The sequence below is a fragment of the Procambarus clarkii genome, chromosome 39, assembly GCF_040958095.1.
Source record: "Procambarus clarkii isolate CNS0578487 chromosome 39, FALCON_Pclarkii_2.0, whole genome shotgun sequence".
Lineage (NCBI taxonomy): Eukaryota > Metazoa > Arthropoda > Malacostraca > Decapoda > Cambaridae > Procambarus > Procambarus clarkii.
Window position 1 is genome coordinate 9,100,702 of NC_091188.1, and position 25,451 is coordinate 9,126,152.

Consider the following 25,451-nt stretch of genomic DNA (forward strand, 5'->3'; position numbering starts at 1 on the left):
AGGTACGCATGGTATACCCCGCTACATACACCCTTCCACGCACGGTACGCATGGTACGCCCCGCTACACACGGTACACCTCATGACAATCAGTAAGAAGGTCCTTCTGGTGTGAGCTGGTCCCTCGTTCGATATTTATAGTGTACCTCACCTGGTGTGGGGACATTCTTGCTCCCTCCCCCTCCCCCTGTTGTATGTGTGTGCCTCCCCCTGCTATATGTCTGCCTTCCATGCTGCTTGTCTGCTTCCCCTGATGTATGTCTACCTGCTCTTGCTGTCTGCCTCCCATTGCTGTATATCTGCCTCCCCCCCTTGCTTTATATCTCTACCCCTTCTGTATTTCTGTCCCTCCTCTGCTGTATAAACCTCCCTTACCGCTGCATGTTAGGCTTGCGGGCTCACCATAGCCCGTGCTACATGGACACTTCGTTCTGAGTAGCTAAATCTAAAACAACAACAACAGCTGCGTGTCAGGGAGAGGTCACGACCTCTCCGTAGGGTGCAGTCGCACCTCCACAGATCTCCAGTATCAGCTAATGATACTGTTAATGGCTCCAAAGGGTCACCACTTACGGGGTATTCATGTCCGTGCCACCTTTTGGGTGGCTTAATCTTCATCAATCAATCTGCATGTCAACGGCACTGTTGAGGGTCAACTACACCTGCTGCAGCTGCACCTCCCGTACTGCTATCATTACTGCTTCTGCTGTCTCCTCTCTGCTGTAACCATGGCATTCACTTTCTAACTTTGTTGGCATAGTTAGGCAAATCATTCGGCTCAAATTATTTGGGTAATGTTCTCCAGCATGTCTGCAAGTGTCTGTGTATTAGTTATCCATCACTTAATTCCACCTTCTACAGCTTAGCTCAGTCACCAGCTCAGGTTAACTCGGCTGGTGATTAACAAATGTTATAATCACATAGCAAATGAAAATCATAATGTAGAGTCTGACACGTATTGTGTGCTTCAAACATGAGGTCTACAGGCAACCCATCCTCGACTCAAGTCCATTACATCCAGCGGTCAACCCCACAGACGCATTCATCAATTTTAACATGCTGTTTATTCAAAACGGGAATTTTATCAAGTATAAATTAATATTATAATATATTAGCATATTGTGTATATATAGGCATAGGCTAGGTTAGGTTAGGTGTTTAGGTTCTGTTGGCGATTATTTGTATTTGTAGTACGTGGGTGAAGCATTTATAGCGTTGTGATTCGAACAAAATTCGTCAGTGAAACACTTGTTCCGGATATGTTCGAACGTCAGCAGTTGTGAGTCGTGTGTAAACCGCTTTTCATTCATAAACAGGGGGTTTGGCGGGTGCATGGAATCACTTTTGGATCTTTGTTTGGAGGACGGGCTGAGGAATGACTGATGGCGTTCGAACATTTCCCGAACAGTGCTTCGCTGACGACCTCTGTTCGAACTTTGTAAACGCTTCGCCCACGTACTTCAAATAGAAATAATCGTCACCGAAACCTAAACACGCAATCTAACCTAACTTACGCCTAACTATACGTAGAACTTTTAATATATAATAATAATTTATATATAAGAATAAACTTATTTTCATGCATAATATGTTAAAATTGACGACTGCGTCTTAGAGGAACGGCTGTGGCTTTAACGAGCCTGGGCTGAGGACAGGTTGGACATTAGCGAGCTCGCTAATGTTCACATTGAGTAACTTGGTGTTGAGGAGACGCAGCGGAGCGTGTAGGAGACCCTCGGGTCACGTCAGCATCAGAGGACGAGGAGGCTCCGTAACTCTTCCAGCAATTACCAGAAATGTTGCCGGTTAACCAGAGGTTGTCTAGAAGTAACCAGGTAAGGCGTGGTAATTATCGGTAGAAGGTGCTATTGTTATTGTTGTTATAGATTCAGCTACTCGGAACAAGTTCCAAGTAGCACGGGCTATGGTGAGCCCGTAGTGGACTTACCTGGCACAGGAGCGGTGCTGTGTACCGTAGAAGGTGCTAAGCCAGGTTGATTATATAGCTCAATAAAGGTGTATGACGTGACATGAGTTGAGAGCCCTACCACTTGCAACGTTGGGGATCGAACGCCGACGTGCATGAAGGGATACCGTTGCTGTACCGCCCATTACAAGTAGATGGACTCACGGGAGAACAAGAACAGCTCCCACTGTAGGTATCTTATCATCCGGTATGTGACAGCGTACATGTGCATTCCGGAACGTGGGTACAAGGGCCTTTAAATCGCAAACAGGAATAGCCTGCCTTAATCAGGCGTCACCTGAGAAGCCTGTCCTGGTAAAGACTCCGGCAAGGTGCCGCGCGCAAGACTCTTGCATCGCCTTTACTGTTATGACCTAAAGATTACCTCACTGGTCTTGTTTCTTGCTAGTTGGTCTCGGAACAGTTTGTTATACACAACTGACGTGTCCAAATGTTATGACACTTCACCAGCTTGAGGCGTTGATCGTCCTGTGATGATCTGTCTCACGGCGCTCCCTGCACGACGGGAGGGTGTGGAGACCCCGCCCTCAGACGCCGCCAACACTGCACTAAAACTATGAGCATTTTTGTTTGGTATTTTGTCCTCTGTAATTACAGACATTATCGTGGCTGCGTGAGTGTTGTGACGGGTCCGGAGGACGGTCTTGCTAAGCCAAACGGTTCCCGCCTGGTACGACTCCCGCAACTCTCACATGTGGGCCCAAATGTTGAGTGCTGCGCTTTCCCCCATGTACACCTTCCTTACAGGCCCACCTTCAGCTCCTATGTGAACGTAAACACATTCATCCCACCCACGTGCCCAATATGGCCTCCAGCACCTGCCCCACCACCACCCCCCACCAACTCGCATGCACCCCCCCCGCCCACCACCAACTCGCATGCACCCCCCCCCCGCCCACCACCAACTCGAATGCACCCCCCCCCCCCGCCCACCACCAACTCGCATGCACCCCCCGCCCACCACCAACTTCCATGCACCCCCCCCACCACCAACTTTCATGCACCCCCCCCCACCAACTCGCATGCACCCCCACCAACTCGCATGCACCCCCCCCCTCCCACCAACTCGTATGCTTCCCCCCATCCCACCAACTCGCATTCAACCCCCCCCCCCCCACCAACTCGCATGCACCCCCCACCAACTCGCATGCTTCCCCCCCTCCCACCAACTCCCATACAACCCCCCCACCACCAACTCCCATACACCCCCCCACCAACTCCCATCCACTCCCCCCCCCACCACCAACTCCCATACACCCCCCCACCAACTCCCATCCACTCCCCCCCCACCACCAACTCCCATACACCCCCCCACCAACTCCCATCCACTCCCCCCCACCACCTACTCCCATGCACCCCTTCCCCCCACCACCAACTCCCATGCTCCCCCCCCCAACATTAAACGGAGCTCATCACACTTTCTAATTTAAACTTAAGAATAGAGTGAAGAGGCATGAGGAAGCATGGGGGTACGGGGGTAAAGGAGGAGAGAGAGGCAGTGGGGAAGACAGGGTGGTGGAGCATGGGGAAGAGATGGGGAGAGGAGAAGAGACTGAGGAAGGGATGGGGTAGTGGTTGGCGAAGTTGAGGATGGGATGGGGAGGTTGAGGGTGGGATAGGGAGTAGATGGGAAGGTTGAGGGTGGGATAGGGAATAGGTGGGGAGGTTGAGAGTGGGATGTGGGGGAGTGGGTGGAGAGGTTGAGGGTGGGATGTGGGTGGAGAGGTTGAGGGTGGGATAGGGAGTTGGTAGGGAGGTTGAGGGTGGGATAGAGAGTTGGTGGGCGGTTGAGGGTGGGATGGGGGGGGGGAGTGGGTGGCAACAGTGCCGGCCGCCGCCTCCTGCCAGGTTTATTTTCATAGTTATAAGTGGCATGCAAGGTTCTTGCCAGGCCGGTGTGCGGGGCACACATGACTGACTGCCGGCCAGGCCGGTGTGTGGCACACATGACTGCCGGCCAGGTCATAATAACAACAATGATATAACGAGACTAATTATTAGAGAACACCGGTTTATAATATCAACGAGACTGGCCGTGACGAGTGTTCGTAGCTCGGTAGCGGACCACCGAACTGCGTCATGAAACACCCTTGTACTAGCCGCCCACCGCGTCATGAAACACTCTCGTACTAGCCGCCCACTGCGTCATGAAACCCCCTTGTACTAGCCGCCCACTGCGTCATGAAACACCCTCGTACTAGCCGCCCACCGCGTCATGAACACCCTCGTACTAGCCGCCCACCGCGTCATGAAACACCCTCGTACTAGCCGCCCACCGCGTCATGTAACACACTCTAACTAGCCGCCCACTCCGTCATGAAACACCCTTCTACTAGCCGCCCACTGCGTCATGAAACACCCTTCTACTAGCCGCCCACTGCGTCATGTAACACTCGTACTAGCCGCCCACTGCGTCATGAAACGCCCTTCTATTAGCCGCCCACTGCGTCATGAAACACCCTCCTACTAGCCACCCACCGCGTCATGAAACACCCTCCTACTAGCCGCCCACTGCACCCTCGTTAAAGTTCAAGTTTATTGAGAAAAGGAAGTCCATCTCAAAAGGATAGAGTAGATTAGGCTATTTATGCCCACGTCTATATAAGGTCCCACAAGGGGCTCACAAACCTATACAGTACACAATTATTAATCATATTTTACATTTCACATTCCAACGGCCTGTTATTTCTTGTTTTGTTAAATTTTAGGCAGACTAAACAAGTTGGAGAAGGTAAAAAATGAAGCCATGAGACTTCTCCCAAGATTATCATGCCTATCACCGAGATAATGATGATATTGAACATAAAGAGTATTGGGGATAGAATTTCAGAGATAAATGATGCTTCGGCGATTAGACTAATGAGAGGCGAGGGAACTAATGAAGTAATTTTCTCACTTCAAAAGGTGGGAAGAAATGAATAATGCATGTGAAAGCATAATTAGATAATGATATTCTAATGTTACAAAGTATGATGTCCTTCAAGAATGTATTTTATTGCCAAAGAAACAACACCATCATAGGAGGAATACAACGTAGATACAGTAATTTTTCCCTCTGTTCACAGACTTAACGTTGATGCGGTTTGCTAATTCATTGAGAAGCGACATCGCCTTGTCCACAGACGCCCAACATTTTGACATTTCTTCTTCCTAAACACTTGTACACCCCCTTCTACAATCAAAGGTAACTTTATTCTTAACTATATCTTCAAATTCTATTTTTGTAAACCATTTTTCCTTGGCTTCTCCGCTTTACATTTTCCACCACACTGGGTTGAACACTGCCATCATTAGTGGATAGTTCATTTTCCTGACACTTCCATCCGTGATACACCATCCTCCTCCTTACTTTATCCCCTCCGTTTCAATCCCCACAACACCCCCATCTGTTTTCCATTGCTCATTTTTCTAGAGCTTTAATCTTCTTATTCAACTTTGGACAAGAGGACTCTGTAAGTTCAGTCATTATTATCTCAGTAATAGTTAATTTAAATTATTCTCGTGGCTTCATTTTTTATCTTCTCCAACTTGTTTAATATGCCTTTACCAAATCAAGAAATGGCAGGGGCAGCATAATCAATAAGAGATATCACAGCATGTCATGTGATTACCATTGGAATGTGTTCCGGGGGGGGGGAGTAGAAATAGCCTAAGCTTCTCTATCCCTTTTATCCCTTTGAGATGTATTTCTTTCTTGTCTCAATAAACATACTTGAACTTGAACTTGGAATGTAAAATATGATTAATAATTGTGTACTGTATGGGTGTGTGAGCCCCTCGTGGGACCTTATATAGACGAAGGTAGAAATACACACAGAAATCACAATAGCGTGATATATAAATAGAATATTTGATATATCATGTCGTGTCCTAACACTTTTCATGTCGTGGCTCAGTCGATTAAGACACGTCTGGGATCATCCTGGACGTTAGTTCGAACCCTCATCACGGCCCGTGTGGATTTATTCAGGGTAGAAATAGCCTAAGCTATTCTATCCTTTTGAGATGAACTTCCTTTTCTCAATAAACTTACTTGAACTTATAAGGGTTGTATACAGTCTACGACTCGCAACCAGAACTATAACGGAGCACTGAACACTAGGGATTGCTCTCCAGTCAGTTTAAAATCCAGCTAGAAAATCTTATCAGGAACAAGCCGCCGATTTCCTGTCCCCGAGGCCAATAAGGAGTTTCCTTCAGGTAGAATTGTGCGCATCTGTCAAATGGACACGTTACATGGTACACAAGACAGTTTGTCAACGGATTTAAAAACTCGATTTACTAACCATACCCAACATAGACTAACGTATCCTAAACCAACCGAGCCTAACACAACCTAAACTTGGCTAATGCATCCTAACCTTCCCGAACCTGCTATGCGTGTTAGTGGCTTTGCAAGATTGTAAGAACACCAATCTTATGTACTCTCACAAACCCAATGTATCTTCTTGTCTACATAAAATAAACCTAGCGATTTATACGGTTTTCTACCAACAGAAAAAGAGCTTCGTCCTATTGCCTTGTGGTCGATATAACTATACTCATGTAAATATACAATGTACAACGTGTAATAATAATAAATGCAGTTAAAACTATTAATAAACATTTTACTGAAATTATTACTGTTATTGTTTTCTGTAAGTTGTGGACTCACTGAAGGATGATAAATATGGCTACGAATTGACAAATTTGATGATGTTTTATCTTAAGAAACCACGTTCATCTTAGATGGTTAGTGTTTGTAGCATACACCAATTACAAAAATATACAGTAATTCAAATTCATGACAAAGAGGAGTGAGGTTTGTGTGTGGTGGGGATTACCCGTTGATTAATGTATATAGAAACACTGAGATAAGAACTGTTCCTGAACAAATTGCCTGGATGAGTCACAATGGAAAGATTGATAAAATTTTGGTGAGATGCTTGGTGAGGTAACATAATGGGTGAGGGGTGTGAGACCTTAACATACTACATAGTTTACACTTCGTTTCATTATCATTAACAACTATTTCACATTCCCAGTAATATTTGTACCCAAGCCTGAGCCGTATGTGCACAGTCACTCCAAGCATTTCTCCTTTTACCATAAGAGAAATGTTGGTGTTTTGACTCACATACATGTAGTGTTGCTTGGTTTGACGTTCCTCATACATTATACCTCTCCTCGCCATTTCTGTTTGTGCCTGAATATTTCTAATTTTACTTCTTATTTGTTTCATTGTTAAAACCCATTCAGTGTCAACTTGTGGTTTTTATGTGGCACGTTTGACCAAGTCATCCGCCACCTCGTTGAATACTATTCCAAAATGATATGGAATCCACATGAATTTTACTTTGTGACCTTTCAGCTATATCTCGTTTATCCTTTCCTTACAGCCGAAAGGTCACAAATTGAAATTCAGGTGGATTCCATCTCATGTTCGAATGAGATGTTGAGCGCCACCTCACTCAACGAGGTGGCGGATGACCTGGCCAAACGTGCCACATCAGATTGATTGATTCATTCTTTATTATGCACCCCATACCCATCCCGTGGGCGGTGGTGGAAAGGGTTACAGAGACATGTAAAGGATTAAGGAACTTAACCCCATAGACGGGGGAGACATCTCCCGTCACGTAGGGTGCAGTCGCACCTCCACAGATCTCCAATATCAGCTAATGATACTGGTAATGGCTTAAAAGGGCCACCACTTACGGGCTATTCATGCCCGTGCCACCTTTTGGGTGGCTTAATCTTTATCAATCAATCAATCTTAACCCCATAGGCCTGGACGGGAGACATCTCCCGTCACGCAGGGTGCAGTCGCACCTCCACAGATCTCCAGTATCAGCTCTTGATACTGGTAATGTGCTTCAGCCTACAGTTTAGACCTATTGTCTTATGTATGACCCTCTGTCCTGCGTGACAGTGAATACCAGCATTATCCTCACTTTAATAAGACTAATCAAAATCCTCAGATTAGGCAAAATTGTAATTAATTTTGTCAATAAAGATGTTAATATTAAAAACCACTTATTCAATAAGTGGTTTTATTCGACTTAATAATTGAGTCGCAACATGGTTTTATAAATGGCCGTTCATGTTTAACAAATTTGTTATCTTTTTATTCTAGCATTGTTGAGGCAGTTGATAGTGGTAAGGATTGCGATGTTGTATACCTTGACTTTAGCAAAGCTTTTGATACAGTGCCACATGAAAGACTGATTAAAAAGATAGAGTCTCATGGTATTGGGGGTGCTATATTAAGCTGGATTAGGGCATGGCTATACCAAAGGAAACAGAGAGTTAGTATAAATGGAATCAAGTCAGAGTGGGAAAATGTTGTAAGTGGAGTGCCTCAAGGCTCTGTCCTGGGACCTCTGTTGTTTATAATATATATAAATGATTTAGATTCAGGTTTGAGTAGCAACATTTGCAAATTTGTCGATGATACGAAAATCGGTAGGGAAATTAATTCGGAGGAGGACTCACTATCACTTCAAGTTGATCTAGATAGGGTTTTGAAATGGTCAAAGGATTGGCAGATGCAGTTTAATGCTGATAAATGTGAAGTTCTGAGGTTAGGTAATGATGATAGAGTTACAAGATACGAGCTAGATGGTGTTGTGATTGCGAAGTCGGATTGCGAAAGGGATCTGGGAGTTATGATTAGTAAGAATTTAAAACAAAAGGATCAATGCATAAATGTTCGTAATAAGGCAAATCGGACACTTGGATTTATTAATCGCAGCGTTAGTAACAAGACACCTGGTGTGGTTCTCAAGCTATATCTTGCTCCAGTTAGGCCCCATTTAGATTATGCAGTTCAGTTTTGGTCGCCATATTATAGAATGGATATAAATTCACTTGAACGTGTCCAGCGTAGGATGACTAAGTTAATTCCCCAAATTAGAAATCTTTCATATGAAGAAAGATTAACAAAGCTTAAGTTGCATTCACTGGAAAGGCGAAGAGTTAGGGGTGACATGATAGAGGTTTACAAGTGGATGAATGGACATAACCGGGGGGATATTAATAGGGTATTAAAAGTATCAACACAGGACAGAACACGAAACAATGGGTATAAATTGGATAAGTTTAGATTTAGGAAAGACTTGGGTAAATACTGGTTCAGTAACAGGGTTGTTGATTTGTGGAACCAATTGCCGCGTAACATTGTGGAGGTGGGGTCCCTCGATTGTTTCAAGCACGGGTTGGACAAGTATATGAGTGGGATTGGGTGGTTATAGAATAGGAGCTGCCTCGTATGGGCCAATAGGCCTTCTGCAGTTACCTTTGTTCTTATGTTCTTATGTTCTTATGTCACACAGTTACTAGTCTTGCTCCACACCCTGCCAACTGGGCGGCAGCTTTACAGTCAACTGCATGCATTGCCTACAGTCAGCAAATTTTGGATACTTCGCTAAGATTCCTGGCAGTACATCACTATGAATGAAGTACTTACACATTTCTTGGACTCCATTGATGGTGTTATCTCTGAATTCCGCGATTTTTTTCACATTCCATTATATAATGACACAATGTATGCGAGTAGTTTTGCTGACAGAGTTTACATTTAGTCAAGTCTATATCTGCAGATGTTACAAACTCCCAGAGGTACTTGTAGCCGAGCCTAAGCCTAGCAGTGGTAACATCTAGAAGTCTACTAACCTTATTGGATGACCCATAGACGTGCGGTTCTTCCTGCATAATACAATAATAATAGGAGCAACTGGTGTGAATTTCATTTTGCCTCAAGTCTACGAGATTTTGTTGATGTTCCCGGAATATTACTGCCCTCAGGCTGCTCAAAGGCAGTCCAAGATGGTAATCAATTCCCTCTTTATGAGCAAAAGTCTTGGCTAACTCACCAGTTCTATCATGCATTTGGAGACCAATATGGGAAGGAATCCACAGGAGACAAACTCTGACTCCATCATTGATTATTTCACCATATCTGTGTCTAGCTTCAGAGAAAAGCACCTCATAGCCTCAGTCTTGGGGAGCTGAGGGCAGTCAAGGATGACAAGGAGTCACTTACAACTAGCATGTCAACTTTGGATTCATATACGCGCGCCACATCAAAACCACAAGTTGACATTGAATGTGTTTTAACGAGACAAATAAGAAGCAAAATTAGACATATTTAGGCACGAACATAAGTGGCGAGGAGAGATATAATGTTAGTGTTTGTATATGACGGGGAAGTGAGGTTTGTGGGGGTCTGATGGTGGGGGGGGGGTTAGGATAGTGTGTGTTTCTACGTTGCGGGGGTTAGTGTAGTATGCTTCTGTGTGGTATAGATAAATTTGGCGTTTAGTGGGGGGGTGATGGTGTGTAGTTGTTGTAGGTGAGGATAGCGAGTGGCAGCAGGGCTATGAATAGTTTCGATATTCAATGAGTTTGTATGTGGTTTGTGTGTGTGTATATTGAGTTTGTATGTGGCGGGGTTGGGGGCCTGCCGAGGACCCACCAATAGGCAGCGGTCCCGCGCTTTCCCGACTCCGCCCCGTGCGCGGCGGGGACTGCGCACCCCACGTGCTCCCCAGCTGTCACAGCCTCACCTCGCGCCCTGAAAGCTGCCAGGGACCCTCGCCTCTCCTCAGTATCTACCCATTCTTGTGCATGATCGGAGTTGCCGCTGAAAATGATAGTGAACGGAGGAATTAGCGATGATATGGTCATCAAGGAGGAGGTGGTCTTCGATACCTGCGAAGCTGGTGAGTGTTCGAGAGCCGCGATTGTTTTTGTTAGGTAGAGAGAGAGAGACAGGCGGTGCGACGCAGATCCCAAACACGTGGGACATAACCTCCCTTTGTTACGTCTTTGACACGGCAAAATGGCAACGTCTTGCGTCGAGACTGCGTCAGGAAGCTCTGTATGACGTAGTATGGTCCACCCCCTGGGTGACATGAGTAGTAAAACTTTGAAGGTGCAGGAATCTGTGTTGTCAACAAATGTCAAAAGTACGCGGGCGCTCTGCCTCCATTCCTCCCCCCACTTCCCCCTCACACTCCACCGTTCTTGCCACACCACCACCACTCTGGACCCGTCAGGAGCCCCACACCACCACCAGCATGCCCAGCGCTCCTGCTGCTGGATAGTCAACCCCAGCATGTTGGCGGTGAATATCATCTTCATCCTTCAGAAGCGATAAGAAGCGGCAGTTTAATTAACGACTTGCCAACTCTCCCTTCCCCCCCCCCCATTCTCTTATAACGGGGGGGGGGGGGGGGCTGGTTGTCAGGGGAACTATGGAGGATAGCAGGGGTAAGCCTGGGATGTTAGTGGTATGGGATGGGGGGGATAGAGGGAGGGGTGAGATGGACCTGGAGGGGGGGAAGTGGGGTTTGATCAGTAAGGGGATGGAGGGAGGGGGAGTGAAGGCCACACGTGCTCTCCACCACCATACATCCGCGTTAAATTATAAACTTTTCAACTTTATCCTTCCCTTTGCAACTTCTGTTTTCCTCTCAACGGTTTCGAACGGTCCCAAATATCGTGTGACGCAGCTCAACGCTGCCCAGGAGAATACAACAATAATAAAACAAAAAATGTCTAGTGCGGCTGGCGGGTTGCTCTTGGCAACTAGCGACAGGAGATGACAGTTGCTCTCTTGATGTGTATGTAAACAAGTCACAAACACCTTGTATATATTATTCACCTAACGTGGCCATCGCTTGATAATAATTCCAGTGTTTTTTTCTGGTGATTATCATGAGCGAAGCGTTATAAGCAGTGGGTGAGAGCAGAGGCTCGGACGTGGGTGAACCTGACCACCGCCACTGTGGTACAATGGTACACCTGCTTCACCTTTGGCGTTCCCACATGTCATGGTGGTGGCTGCGTCTAAGTGGACCTAGCACCTCGCCTTGGACTAATCCGTACTTGCAGGATCGTTGTCTAGCGAATTTATGAACTTTGATCGGGTATAAATAGGAGTCGTTTCGCATGGTCTAATATGCCTTTGCTGTTTCCTTGGGTTTACCTTATGGTTTTCCATAGTCCGGGACAGGAAGCCTGTTAGGCTTATCGAGGTGCCCATGGGCCCACGACTGACCTTCCCCAGCATATAACCCACAACAGTTGCCCAACTCCCTGGCACCTAGTTAATTCATTTGGTCGGGGACCTGCAGCCTGTGTGTATATGTCAAGCTTGTATCAAGATCTTCCCCAGGGTCAAACTACTGACCCTCCCCAGGATGTAAAACCACAACTGTTGCGTAACTCCTGGATTCCTATTTATTGCTAGGTGAACAGATGCATTTGGGTGACCTTACCTCATTTGGGTGACCTTACCTTGAGGTTACCTTGAGGTGCTTCCGGGGCTTAGCATCCCCGCGGCCCGGTCATCGACCAGGCCTCCTGGTTGCTGGACTGATCAACCAGGCTGTTGGACGTGGCTGCTCGCAGCCTGACGTATGAGTCACAGCCTGGTTGATCAGGTATCCTTTGGAGGTGCTTATCCAGTTCTCTTAGGACACTGTGAGGGGATTGCCAGTTATGCCCCTTATGTGTAGCGGAAGCGTGTTGAACAGTCTCGGGCCTCTGATGTTGATAGAGTTCTCTCTCAGAGTACATGTTGCACAGGTACGTGCAACAGGTACTCTGGTACCTGTGATAGGGAACGTGCCCAACCATTTCTGTCCTGCTCGGGATGCTAACCCGGTATTCCAGATGAGTCTAGAATGAACCCAACTGTACTGCAGACCCCCAAAAGGCATCAGATGAAAGGAAACGTTGCTAAGTGGTTTCTGTCAAGGAAACAGAAAATTAGCTGTTGATTTAAGTATACAAATAGGTGAAAGAGGATATATATAAGATTAAAATACTGTATCAACATAAAATAAAACAAGAAACAATGGATAGAAACTGAATAAGTCTAGATTCAGAAAAAACTTTGGTAAATATTAGAATAGAAGCTGGGTTGTTAATTTATAGAACAAATTAACATAACATAATTGATGAGGGATCCCTAAATTGCTTGAAGTGAAGGTTGGTCACATCTATAAATAATTTATGGTTCTTCATAGGAGCTGTCTGCCATTTGCAGTTTCCTTTATCATTATTTTCCTTTGTGAATTCGCATGTTTTTCTAGTTTCCTTTCACAGTTGGAGTTAGTAAGCTTTTCATTACTGATCTAATATCCTGTGGCACTTTCTTTTTGCAAGCTTAAGCGATTTAAACGACTGCATTGAACTGTATTTTCTACTAAGCCCAAATCAAGAGTCTTTTTCTAGGTCCTGCAGTGTTTCATATTTGTGTATTATGAACAATAAGTGTCCCAGCCTATCCCAGATGTACTCCAGTCATGATGACATTCCTGCTTGTCAACTGAAACTTGATGACATTTCTGCCTGTCAATTTAATACAGTTTAGTGCAATACAGTGGGTCTCCAGTTGCATGTGTTTCATCAGCCTCGTGTGCTTGTAAATTAGTATTAATGGATATTGATTGCATGAAAATGTTGCATACAAGTTACGTTTAGCGTATGAACCAGGGTTGGTAAAGCTTTGTACATCTTTTGAACCAGGGTTGGTAAAGCTTGGTACACCTTATGAACCAGGCTTGGTACACCTTTTAAACCAGGCTTGGTACACCTTTTAAACCAGGCTTGCTAATGCACGCACAAAAAAGTTAGTAGTTGACAGTTGAGAGGCGGTCCGAAGGAGCAGAGCTCAACCTCCGCAAGAACAACTAGATGAATACAAGTACAGTTTCAACCAGGGATGCTAAAGCTAGGTACACCCTTCAATCAAGTTGGACACGCCAACGCCATCTGAAATTGACCAGCATAACGCTACATGATTAATCATAACACGTCACATTGCACGTAGTTTAATTGTCTCTGAAGAAGATTATATACATATGTCTACTTTAAGCATCAATGCAGATTAATAAACAGGGACAACTGTTCAATGGGATAATTGTTGATGTAGCCCCGACCTGCTCAGAGTTCAGTTGATACTGAAGTCAACGCATTGTTGGATGTTATCAGAGTGGAGAATGTTGAGAGGTGGTGAGTTGAAGGTTGTGAGGTAGCGTTATCAGCTCGCCACGCCACCTTCCTTGGAGACAAGGTAATTGTAGCATGTTGTAAAGCATAAATTGGAACGTCTACACAAGGTTTTACGAATGACTTAAGTGTCTCATTTATTTTATTCAACCACTTTTGGTTTATCAATCAAGTTGAAGAATATATTTAGAAATGTTTTGCACAGAATTACACATGGGGCACAGCTAGTCGAGCTCTCGCGGTGTTCAAAGAACTCTATAGGTATCTCTAAAGGATACCTGATCAACCGAGCTGTGATTCATGTGTCAAGACTGCGAGCAGCGACCAGGAGGCCTGGTCAGAGACCGGGCCGCAGAGATGTTAATTCCCGGATCCAACAACAAGTAGGTAGACATTAGTTACACAAGTCATAATAACAGCATAGCACGTAATTATCCTAATTACATACTGTATAATATAGGGTGAAGGGTAGTGGTGCAAAGGGGGGAGAGGGGGGGGGGGTTAGCGTTAGTGTGGGAGTGTTATCTGCGCTAATGTTTGTCTTGTCTCAGCGTGCAGGTAGGGATGGTTGGCTGCCTCACTGACTCTCTGACCCACACCTCTTCCCTCCCTCCCTTGTCGCCTCCTTCCCTCTCCCCCCCCCATATATATATATATATGTCGTACCTAGTAGCCAGAACGCACTTCTCGGCCTACTATTCAAGGCCCGATTTGCCTAATAAGCCAAGTTTTCCTCATTAATATATTTTCTCTAATTTTTTTCTTATGAAATGATAGAGCCACCCATTTCATTATGTATGAGGTCAATTTTTTTTATTGGAGTTAAAATTAACGTAGATATATGACCGAACCTAACCAACCCTACCTAACCAACCCTACCTAACCTAACCTATCTTTATAGGTTAGGTTGGGTTAGGTAGCCGAAAAAGTTAGGTTAGGTTAGGTAGGTTAGATAGTCGAAAAACAATTAATTCATGAAAACTTAGCTTATTAGGCAAATCGGGCCTTGCATAGTAGGCTGAGAAGTGAGTTCTGGCTACTAGGTACGACATATATATATATATATATATATATATATATATATATATATATATATATATATATATATATATATATATATATATATCATTATCAATATATATATATATATATATATATATATATATATCATTATCATTATCAAATATCATTATTATTGTGTAATTGTTTTGTTTTGTTTTGTTCGCTAGGGTATGAATCCTGGATATCTTGTCCTGGGGGTGGGTATCTGCAGGCATGAGTGCTTGTAGAGTTGTATGCACATGTGTGGGCGTTAAGAGACCCGTCAGCAGGCGCACGCTAGCTTGCTCGCTGGCTCGCTGTCTCCGCTAATTCTCTTACATTGTCTTTCTCATGCTTTCTTTCATGCTCCCTGCTGCCGTTATCGCTCTCGCTCACTTTCGATCTAACTTATAAATATTTCTTTGTCGCTTTGTCTTTCTTGCTCTTACTGACGTGTTGTTTTTGCGAACTTACTTTCTTGTTTACGTTTGATTTGCTCGTCATTTTTTCCCCCCAGGTTCATTCTCTAGTTTTGTTAAGACTAGGGGTCATTAGGAATTATTTCACGCGCATCTACATGTCGTGTATTCACCTAGTTGTGCTTGCAGGCCTGCCTCTCAACTGTCAATCAACTGAATTTTTTTAACTTACACACACACACACACAATTCCATTTAATAAATGGAATGCACTAGGAAGTGATGTGGTGGAGGCTGACTCCATACACAGTTTCAAATGTAGATATGATAGAGCCCAGTAGGCTCAGGAATCTGTACACCAGTTGATTGACAGTTGAGAGGCGGGACCAAAGAGACAAAGCTCAATCCCCGCAAGCACGATTAGGTGAATACACACACACACACGTGGCGTGGGGGTCTGGTAGCTGAACGGACTGCGCGCAGGGCTCGTAATTCTGTGGCACGGGTTCGATTCCCGGACCAGGCAGAAACAAATGGGCAAAGTTTCTTTCACCCTGAATGCCCCTGTTACCTAGCAGTAAATAGGTACCTGGGAGTTAGAGAGCTGCTACGGAGCTGCTTCCTGGGTTTGTGTGTGTGTGTGTGTGGAAAAAAAATAGTTAGTAGTTAGTAACAGTTGATTGACAGTTGAGAGGCGAGTCGAAAAAAGCAAAGCTCAACCCCCGCAAGCACAACTAGCTGAATACATACACACACAGGAAGCAGCCCGTAAAAGCTGTCTAACTTCTAGGTACTTATTTACTGCTATGTGAACAGGGGCCTAAGGGTGAAAAATACTGCCCATTTGTTTCCGCCTCCGCCGGGGATCGAACCCAGACCCCTAGGACTAAGAACCCCGGGCGCTGTCCACTCAGCCGTCAGGCCCCGTAGATAGTATTGTGTGTGTTGGGAGCCTCATGAGCCATATTAGTGGGCGTCGTGTCTGTCTACCACAGACGTAGGGAACATTTACAATGGTGACCAGCATATATGTTTTCTTCTCTCCTCCACGGAGAGAGTTAGAGATGTGTTGGACATCACACTGTGTAGCGAGTCACCGAGCACTCACACCATGTGCCTCAAGTGCCTGAACAATAACAATGGTGACCAGCATACATATATTTTCTTCTGTTCTATACTGACAAGGTTAGAAATTTGTTCCTCTACATATACTGGTAGTGTACCAGGAGTGGGTTCTGGGAGTTCTACTTCCCAAGCCGGCCTGAGGCCAGGCTTAACTTGTGAGAGTTTGGTCAAACAAACTGTTGCTTGGAGCGGTAGTGCAATGGGTTATATAGCACTTGCCCTCAAAATGTGATTCAAGTTATTTTACGAAGGCAAATTATAATGCTTGCTAGCCTAAATATTTATACAGGTATTCGTCTGTCCTGCATGGGCACGGCTAGAAAGTTGGTACAGTACCAAGCGAGTTGTTGAACACTCGACCACATATGATTAAAGTACGTTTAAAACAAGATCAAGTTGATTGATTGAAGATCAAGTTACCCAAGAGGTGGCATAGGCATGAATAGCCCGTAAGAAGATCAAGTCATCATTACATCACATATATTACATAATTGGTGCATGCAGTGTAGCATTGTGTCATATCGTACGATCTCAAAAGTGCCACTAAGAAGGTATGTGTTGACCGTACCTGAGGTGTAATGTTGCAGGGCGTGCGTGCCGCTCCCGTGGAAGGATGACTGATTGCTTAAGAGCCACCACCTGGAGCCCCACTCACTGTGGGGTTTGGTTATTTGTGGCCGCCTCCGGAGGTGGTGTAGACGGCTTGGGGGGATGATACACCTTCAGAGTGCTGTACACTCTTAATGACTTGTGTGGGTTTTTGTACATTGAAATAGAAATAAGTTTATTGAGGTAAAATACACACAAAGGGATGAGGTAGCTCAAGCTATTCTCACCCCGTTCAGTACATCGTGTTAATACATACATATACACACATCACAAACAATAAACATATTACCAAACATTCTGAGAGATAAACATATACATTTCCTCCTTTACATGTTTGTACATTGTACTCGTGTTGAATTTGCCTCCTAAATCTTCCCTTGGCCATCTCCACTCGTGTATAGCAATCTACTATCCTCACCATCTCTTCCATCATCCACCCTCTCCCGTCCCCCCCATCTAACCAATCAATAACCTCATTCTGGACCTTGTATTGCTCATCAGTAAACAGACAACAGGTTAAATCAACAGGACATGCAACCCCGGACACTTGACAGGGCACCATAGTACAGTTTGGGTCCCGGTAGTACAGTTAGGGTCCCGGTAGTACAGTCGGGTTCGTCCTCGACGCACAATCCAGAATTCTGGGTTCGAATCCCGGGTGGAGCAGAAATGGTTGGGCACATTTCCTTTCACTTAATGCCTCTGTTCACCTAACCGTGAGTAGGTACTCAGGAGTTAGTCGGCTTGTTGTGGAGTTGCATCCAGCAGCCCGTCCTCCAAACAAAGACCCAAAGTCCATTCCATCCACCCGCCAAACCCCCAGGTGTTTATGAATGCAAAACGGTTTACACACGACTCACTACTGGTGACGTTCGAACACTTCTGGAACAAGTGCTTCACTGACGAATTTTGTTCGAATCACAACGCTATAAATGCTTCACCCACGTACTACAAATACAAATAATCGCCAACAGAACTTAAACACCTAACCTAACCTATGTCAATATATGCACACTATGCTAATTTATTATAATATTAATTTATATTTGAGAAAATTCCTGTTATGAATGAACAGCATGTAAAAAATTATGAATGCGTCTGTGGGGTCGACCGCGGGATGGAATGAACCCAAGTCGAGGACGGGATGCAGCCAGAGTGGGGTCCGTAATGCTGGGTGGGTGGGGGGGGGGTCAATAAAAGCGAAACTTGTATTAATACACTCTGGCCTCATGTCCCCCGACACAATGAATGATTATTATTTATTATTCTAGTTATAATGTGCAAATCTAGAGTAAGGTCGCATTGCTGGCGTCATTCAACCCCGCTCCCCCATACCCACCTCCTGGCTCTCGGCTCTAAAGTGCTGAAATCGTCTCGTCTAGTGTTGTAACTCTTAAACTCTTAAAAAAAAATTAGGCAATATTTCCTGGGAGTGGAAGGGTAGGATGGTGGGTGCTCTCCTGGTCTGCCCTTCATCGTGTGTAGTGTGTAGTCAGGCTGGGCTCCTCCTACCTCCGATCAATTCATCTGAGGGAAAAAGTTGTTATGCAATCGTTCATAGTGACGTTGTGAAATGTAAGACTAACCTATGGGGAGGTGTGGAAGGGATGAATCATGGTACAGTACATCAACAAAGAGTGTGAGGCACGACCTTGTATTAAGTTTTGTCACCCATGTTCTCACAGCAACTGTGAATAATTCATGGCTGCTATATTTTGGACATGTATATGAGTGGGATTGGGTGGTTATAAATAGGAGCTCCCTCGTATGGGCCAATAGGCCTTCTGCAGTTACCTTTGTTCTTATGTTCTTATTTAATGTGCCACCAAGATGTTCCTGGTTGATGGGATTCTGGGAGTTCTACTCCCCAAAGTTTCTTTTCATCTGTTGCGTTTCCGATGATTTCTTGTTTAATCTTGGAAGGTTATGTCAGTCTAACGTGACAAGGCAACACAGGACGACCATCCCTGACACTACCACCTCAGAGGACACGACAACACTACCCACTGAATGACACCACACCCGATGTGTGTGGTCATGGGGGGGGGGGTAACTGCCGCCAAAGCACCTCTAAGTAGAACGCTTAGAAATTTAGTACACAGAGTGACAACATGAATATCCTCTTGTGAAGAAGCTAATAAATTTTGTATTTTTACATAGCCAGTGCTTCGCGTTCAATGTTAAGGGCAGCGTTTATTGTAATGTTGAAGGTGTATTGTCATATTATTTTTTTGTTCAATTTCCATCATATTATGCCGAAGTACAATGTCATAAAAATATTTCCACCGCGGTGAAGCTAATGGGATGCTTTGTTAAATGTCTAGAATAATGACCAGTAGGGATATTAATAGAGAATGGGAGGGGGGTGTAATGACTTCATCCCGTCCATCTATGGTTCCCAATGTCAAGAAAACGGTCAATATAGTGTCGTCTCCTAACCTTCCAGAGGACCAAGAACAGGAAACGGGACAGGACGTCACTTTCGCGACCCGCTTCCATGTTCTAGTACGAATTTTTTGTAGCCATGTATAACGCATACGAGCGAAAAGCGACGTTCTTTGTAGGAGGACAGGTTGATGATGACTTAATGAGTGAGTCGTTGATGACGAAGTATGCAGGATAGTGGGGGCTGGGGAAGGGGGGGAAATTGATGCAGGATGGTGAGGGGGTAGAGAGGAGCGAGGGTCGTTGATGTTGAAGGCTGCCTAGCCACGACCCCCCCCCCCCCCCCACACACACGGCTGCTCCTCACCACCCCACCAAAATAGAACAAAGTGACACTGCTCTCGTCCACCCTTATCGTTCTTATTTTATACTTTGCTTTCTACACTGTTTTGCAACATACTCGAGCTATATATCCACTGACTTATACAACATATTGTATTACCACTCAATACAACAAACAATACCCCCACCGAGCGTTCCAAAGAACTACTTGGTCAGATCCAAAATTTTAAGACATCACCCAAAGGTTGTTTCAACGTCATTTTCATCCAGGGGAGGGAGGGGGGGGTCTAACATCGTCCTCACACGATGGGACGGAGTCGAACATAATCCAACATCGTCCTATCACAAGTCGAGGTAGCTGGCCTCAGGCCGGGCTCGGGGAGTAGAACAACTCCCGACCCGCCAAACACACACCGAAACTACAACGTTGGTACAACATTCGAACAAGTTTTAACACCTCCTAACCAGTTATAACAACCAATATAGCAAGTTGTAACAAGGTTCTAATATGTCATAAACACGTTAAGCCAAGATGTAACGACTTTATTACAAGTTGTAACAAGCGGAAAATAGACAGTTTCGGTTTGTGTTTCCAGGGGAGACCCTCTCCAGGTAAGATCCAGGTAGGAGTAGCCTGCCACCCGGTGTACCGCTCCAGCTGTGCACACCTTGTTGGTTAAGAGCAGAATAGGACTTAATCACATGCATACAAATTGTACGGATTTAAAAAGAAGAGAAAGTACGGACGCACTTGCCGAATAACGCTAACATAGAGTAGTAACATGTCCTAATGTCATCCAGGTTAGTGTGTACAGAGGTCGTATATAAGTGCATTTAGTGTGTCAATAGCGCCCACATGTTTCATCAATTAGTTCGTTTCATTAATGTGGTGTTCAAGTGGGATGTCAGCCCGTCCTCAGACCAAGTCCATTCCATCTAGTGGTCGACCCCAAAGATGCATTCATCAATTTTAACATGCTGTTCATTCAAAATTGGGATTTTCTCAATTATAATTTAATAGTGTTATGTATTAGCATACTGTGCATACTTAGGCATCGGTTAGATGTTTAGGTTCTGTTGGCGATTATTTGTATTTGTAGTACGTGGGTGAAGCATTTACAGCGTTGTGGTCCCAACAAAAATCGTCAGCGAAGCACTTGTTCCCGGAAGCGTTTGGAAGTCATCAGTTGTGTGTCGTGTGTAAATCGATTTTCATTCATAAACAGCGGGTTTGGCGGGTGCATGCAAGTTACAGCCCCGCTCCTGTGCCAGGGAAGTTCACAACGGGCTCACCATAGCCCGTGCTACTTGGAACTTTTTGTTCTGAGTAGCTGAATCTAAAACAACAACAACAGCGGGTGAATGAAATTGACTTTGGCCTTTTGTTTATAAGGATGGGCTGGAGGATGTACATACACAGCTCCTGCAGCGGTGCTGTGGTTAGGGAACGGATACCTCACCAACCAGGCTGTGATTCATACGTCAGGCTGCGAACAGCCGCGTCAAACAGCCTGGTTGACCAGTCCAGCAACGAGGCGGCTTGGTCGACGACCGGGCCGCGGGGACGCTAAGCCCCGGAAAAAATTCCTAGGTAAGGTAACGCAGTGAGGTAAGTCACGTACACGGGGACAGCCGTGACGGCGCACATGACGTGCTTGTAACCAACCAACGGCGACAATTTTGTAAGTATGGAGACACTGGTGTTGGTCATGATGCCGTTGTGATCATTACCATACAGACGGGATGGTATGTAACCATAACTGGCTTAGCTGTTTCTTCATAGCTGTGGCACATTCAGCACTGCTCCTGTGCCATTTAAGTTAAGTACGGGCTAACCATAGCCCGTGCTATTTGCCCCGCTCCTGTACCAGGTAAGTTACGGGCTCACCATAGCCCGTGCTACTTGGAACTTGTTCCGAGTAGCTGAATCTATAACAATAACAACAGCTGTTTCTTTGCATTCTTTGGTTCCCTGCTGATGCCGTCTCTTCAGATATTCAGTTCAAGTTTAGTTTAGCTTTCCTGTCTACAGACCCGGTGCCGTCTACGGTGCCTCTCCTTCCTGATTGATGAAGATTAAGCCACCCAAAAGGTGGCACGGGCATGAATAGCCCGAAAGTGGTGGCCCCTTTTGAGCCATTACCAGTATCAAGAGTTGATCCTGGAGTTCTGTGGAGGTGCGACTGCACCCTGCGTGACGGGAGATGTTTCCCGTTCTCCTTCCTGTATGTTGTTATTATAAGCAGTTTGCGCGTCAAACAGTGCCAAGAGAACAAACTAAAAGATGGTCGCCTTCAGCCTCTCGCTCATTGGTATACGGTGTGTATGGTGTCAGTGAAGAGCCTCTTGTGTAACACACCCAAGTCATGCTCTTGCTTTATTCATAACAGTGAAAATGTGTTGTATAATACTTAATTTATTCAGCACCTCGAGATCTAATATTTTCTGTGGGTATTAAGACTGTTGAAATTAGAATCTTGTATAGTGGTCGTTCAAGCTGTGTTTAGACTAGACTACTCAGCAGACAGAAGAAAGTGTGCGTGATGTAACAGTGAAGAATAATACTTGCTGGAAATAATACTCGTTGGAAAACAAAAGTGCGGGGTAATATTAACGATGATATTGCTCGCACACGCACGTCTGTAAATACACTAACACAGGGCGAGAAAGACTTTTCATGATAAGTACATAGTGATAGGGACGTGTTAGTAATACTGACTGTCACACACACACAATATGTACACCGGTTGATTGCGAGTTGAGAGGCGGAATATATAAAAAAACCGAAGCTAAATCCCCGCAAGCACAATTAGATGAGTGCCCCCTCTGATTCCTAGACTCTTAATGCCTCTCGGTTCCTCTCTGCCTTTTAGTTTATTTCTGTATGCAGACGACGAGTCACAATAACGTGGCTGAAAATATGATGACCAAACCACACATCACAAAATGAAGAAACGACAACGTTTCGGTCCGTCCTGGACACACACACTTCAGAATGGTCCAGAACGGACCGAAACGTTGTCGTTTCTTCATTTTGTGATGTGTTGTTTGGTCATCAATTTCTGTATCTCTCCCTATCTCGGCCCTCCTACCAGCCCCACTCCACGTTTCGACCCGTCTTTCTCACAACAACCTCATTACTTCACCTCTCAACCACTATACTCGTCTTTTATTTATAGTATGTACTTTGCCTGTAGTTGGCCCCAGACCAGGCTTGTCTTCTCGCGACTTGATCTAAAAGGCTGTCATTTGAAGTGGCCCGTAGAATACACTCATTACAACCCGATTGATCGTTGGAAAACAAAAGTGCGGGGTAATATTAACGATGATATTGCTCGCACACGCACGTCTGTAAATATGCATTATGCATTAACTTGTCCAGTCGTCTGTAAATCCCTCACGCAATCTGTCCGTAGCCTACGACCACTCCTTCACACAATACTGCATCGGTGTCCCACTTGCAACCCGCATCATTAGTAACAAATAACCACCAGTGTTCTGAGGATTCAGATAATAGTGACTGAGATGGGCCTCAAGATTTGTTATTAGATTCCAGCTATGACCAGTCTCATTCTATTTTCATACTTTTTTTTGTTTCTTTACGATCAAGAAGTATTTCTGGCATCCCTTTGGCTCATCCGTGTGTCTAGGTTCTACCATACCCTCATGCTAGTGTGTATGTGTGAGAGAGTTGGTGGAAGGGAAGGGTATTGCTGAAATTACATTATGGTGTCTTGAATAATAAGAGGGCTGGTGCATTAACCTCCTGGAGCTTGTTATTCATTACGGCTAGTAGCCACGACTGGTGGAGAGAGAAGACCAGGGTGGCCATGGCGGAGTTGGGCTGCAGCCTTGACTGCGGCCTAGTAGGAATTATGGGCGGCAGCCTTGAAGGGAGAGGGAGTGTGAACACAACAACGCCTTGGTACTTGGTAGTGGTGGGAACGGACTAGGACAGCGGCCTGATGTGAGAGAGAGAGAGAGGGGGGGGGGGAGGTTGTTGTCAATAGCAACGGCCTGGTATGGTTGTGGGAACGGGACTGGTAGGAGGGGTGGGAACATAACAGGGATGGTAGGGTAAACTGGTTTAGAGTGGAGAGACACCATAGCAACCTTCAGGAAAGGAATTGGAGACGGGGCAATAACAGCGACCAGGGCTTGAGCCAGGGATACGATTTAGAGTGTGGGCGAGCTCTTGACGTTGGTCAGGTGGGAGTGGGGAGGGGCTAGGTTAGGCTATGTCGGCTGCCAGGAGGGGTAAGAGGCCATGACCATTTTTCCCATTTGGTTCCTTGTGTCCGGCCTTCTGTTCCCAGCACCCAGCTTCATTAGCATGCGCTCGCATAAGTTAAACTCTACTTTCTTACAGTCTCCACCATCTATATCCTCATTTATATTTGTTGCATTATGAGCACGTGAGCACATCTCCGGAAGATATTTCACACAGGACCAGAATTTGCTCAAGTGCCGATCCATGTGGAATCCCGCTGGCAACGTCTCACAGCAGAAGTCTTCCCTCTCACGGTGACTCGTCTTCTGTTTTAATAATAATGAAATGTACAGGAAAAGGTTACTCCAGAGGGCCCCTCGGCGCGGGGATAGAAATATATTAAGTGAAAGGAACTTTGTTGCCTGTTTTTTCGTTTGTGAACTTTTCTTGTGAAAGGAGAAATTATGATAAAATTACACTGTATTAGTAATACCTTGCAAAACAACAAGAGGTAAGTCCCTACATAACTACTAGGGAGTATTCAACAAATTTGTTCAAAGTCAATGTTGTTCAAAAATATCTTGTTCACCTTTCTCGTCTGATCTCCCTTTGATGTATCAGCAGTGTGGGTTTCAGTTCTCATTTCACATTATATTTTTGTTAATGTGTTATGCATGTCATACCAATCCTGTGAATGGCAGTGGAAAAGGTTATAGACACATAATGGACTTAGGAATTAAACCCTCCAAAATTCAAGTTACAGTCCGGTAAGCTAGTTAGTGTCTATCAATGGCTTTGATTAGTTTAGCTTGATTAACACGGTTATAATTATATAATGGGTTTAAGAACATCTTTCTGCTGTCTTGTTTTTTGTTCTTGTAGTTCTTCCATGCAGTCATGCTTAGCTTTGCTTCCTAACATCCCTGGTTAAATAATGGGTAATACTACGCCTATTATTTACCTCTTTGAACAATTTGTTACTAATAGTGTAATTTTATCATAATTTCTCCTTTCATGAAGAAGACCCGGTAAAGACGGGGGTCTTGACGGAGGACTGGTGAAGTTGACTGGGGCCAGGTATGGTCGGGGCCACGGAGATTGGTGGGTGGATAAGTAGGGAGGGGTGACGGGGCGTCGTATAGGGAGGGGTGGCGACGAGGCGTCGTATAGGGAGGGGTGGCGACGAGGCGTCGTATAGGGAGGGGAGTACAGGTTACATCATAGTGAGTGAGAGTGATGCCCTACACATTACCTGAACCACACTAGGCCGGCTCGCCTATCCATCCGTCTTCACAGTTAATTCACCTCGGTTTGAAAGCAGCGTTGAAACTGGAG

General features: G+C 45.1%; 1 protein-coding gene across 2 annotated transcripts in view; it reads left to right on the forward strand.

Annotated features, from left to right (window-relative positions):
- Positions 1–2,105: 2,105 nt before the first annotated feature.
- Positions 2,106–25,451, forward strand: part of LOC123760280 (homeobox protein TGIF2) — a 76,442-nt gene continuing 53,096 nt past the window's right edge. Inside the window, exon 1 of one of the 2 annotated variants that reach the window (XM_069338359.1) lies at positions 2,106–2,154. In XM_069338359.1, coding sequence (XP_069194460.1) covers positions 2,121–2,154 — 34 coding nt within the window. In that variant the 5' untranslated portion in view covers positions 2,106–2,120. Of the gene's footprint in view, positions 2,155–10,524; positions 10,689–25,451 lie in introns of those variants that run through there. The other variant, XM_045745809.2, reaches the window with a different exon arrangement.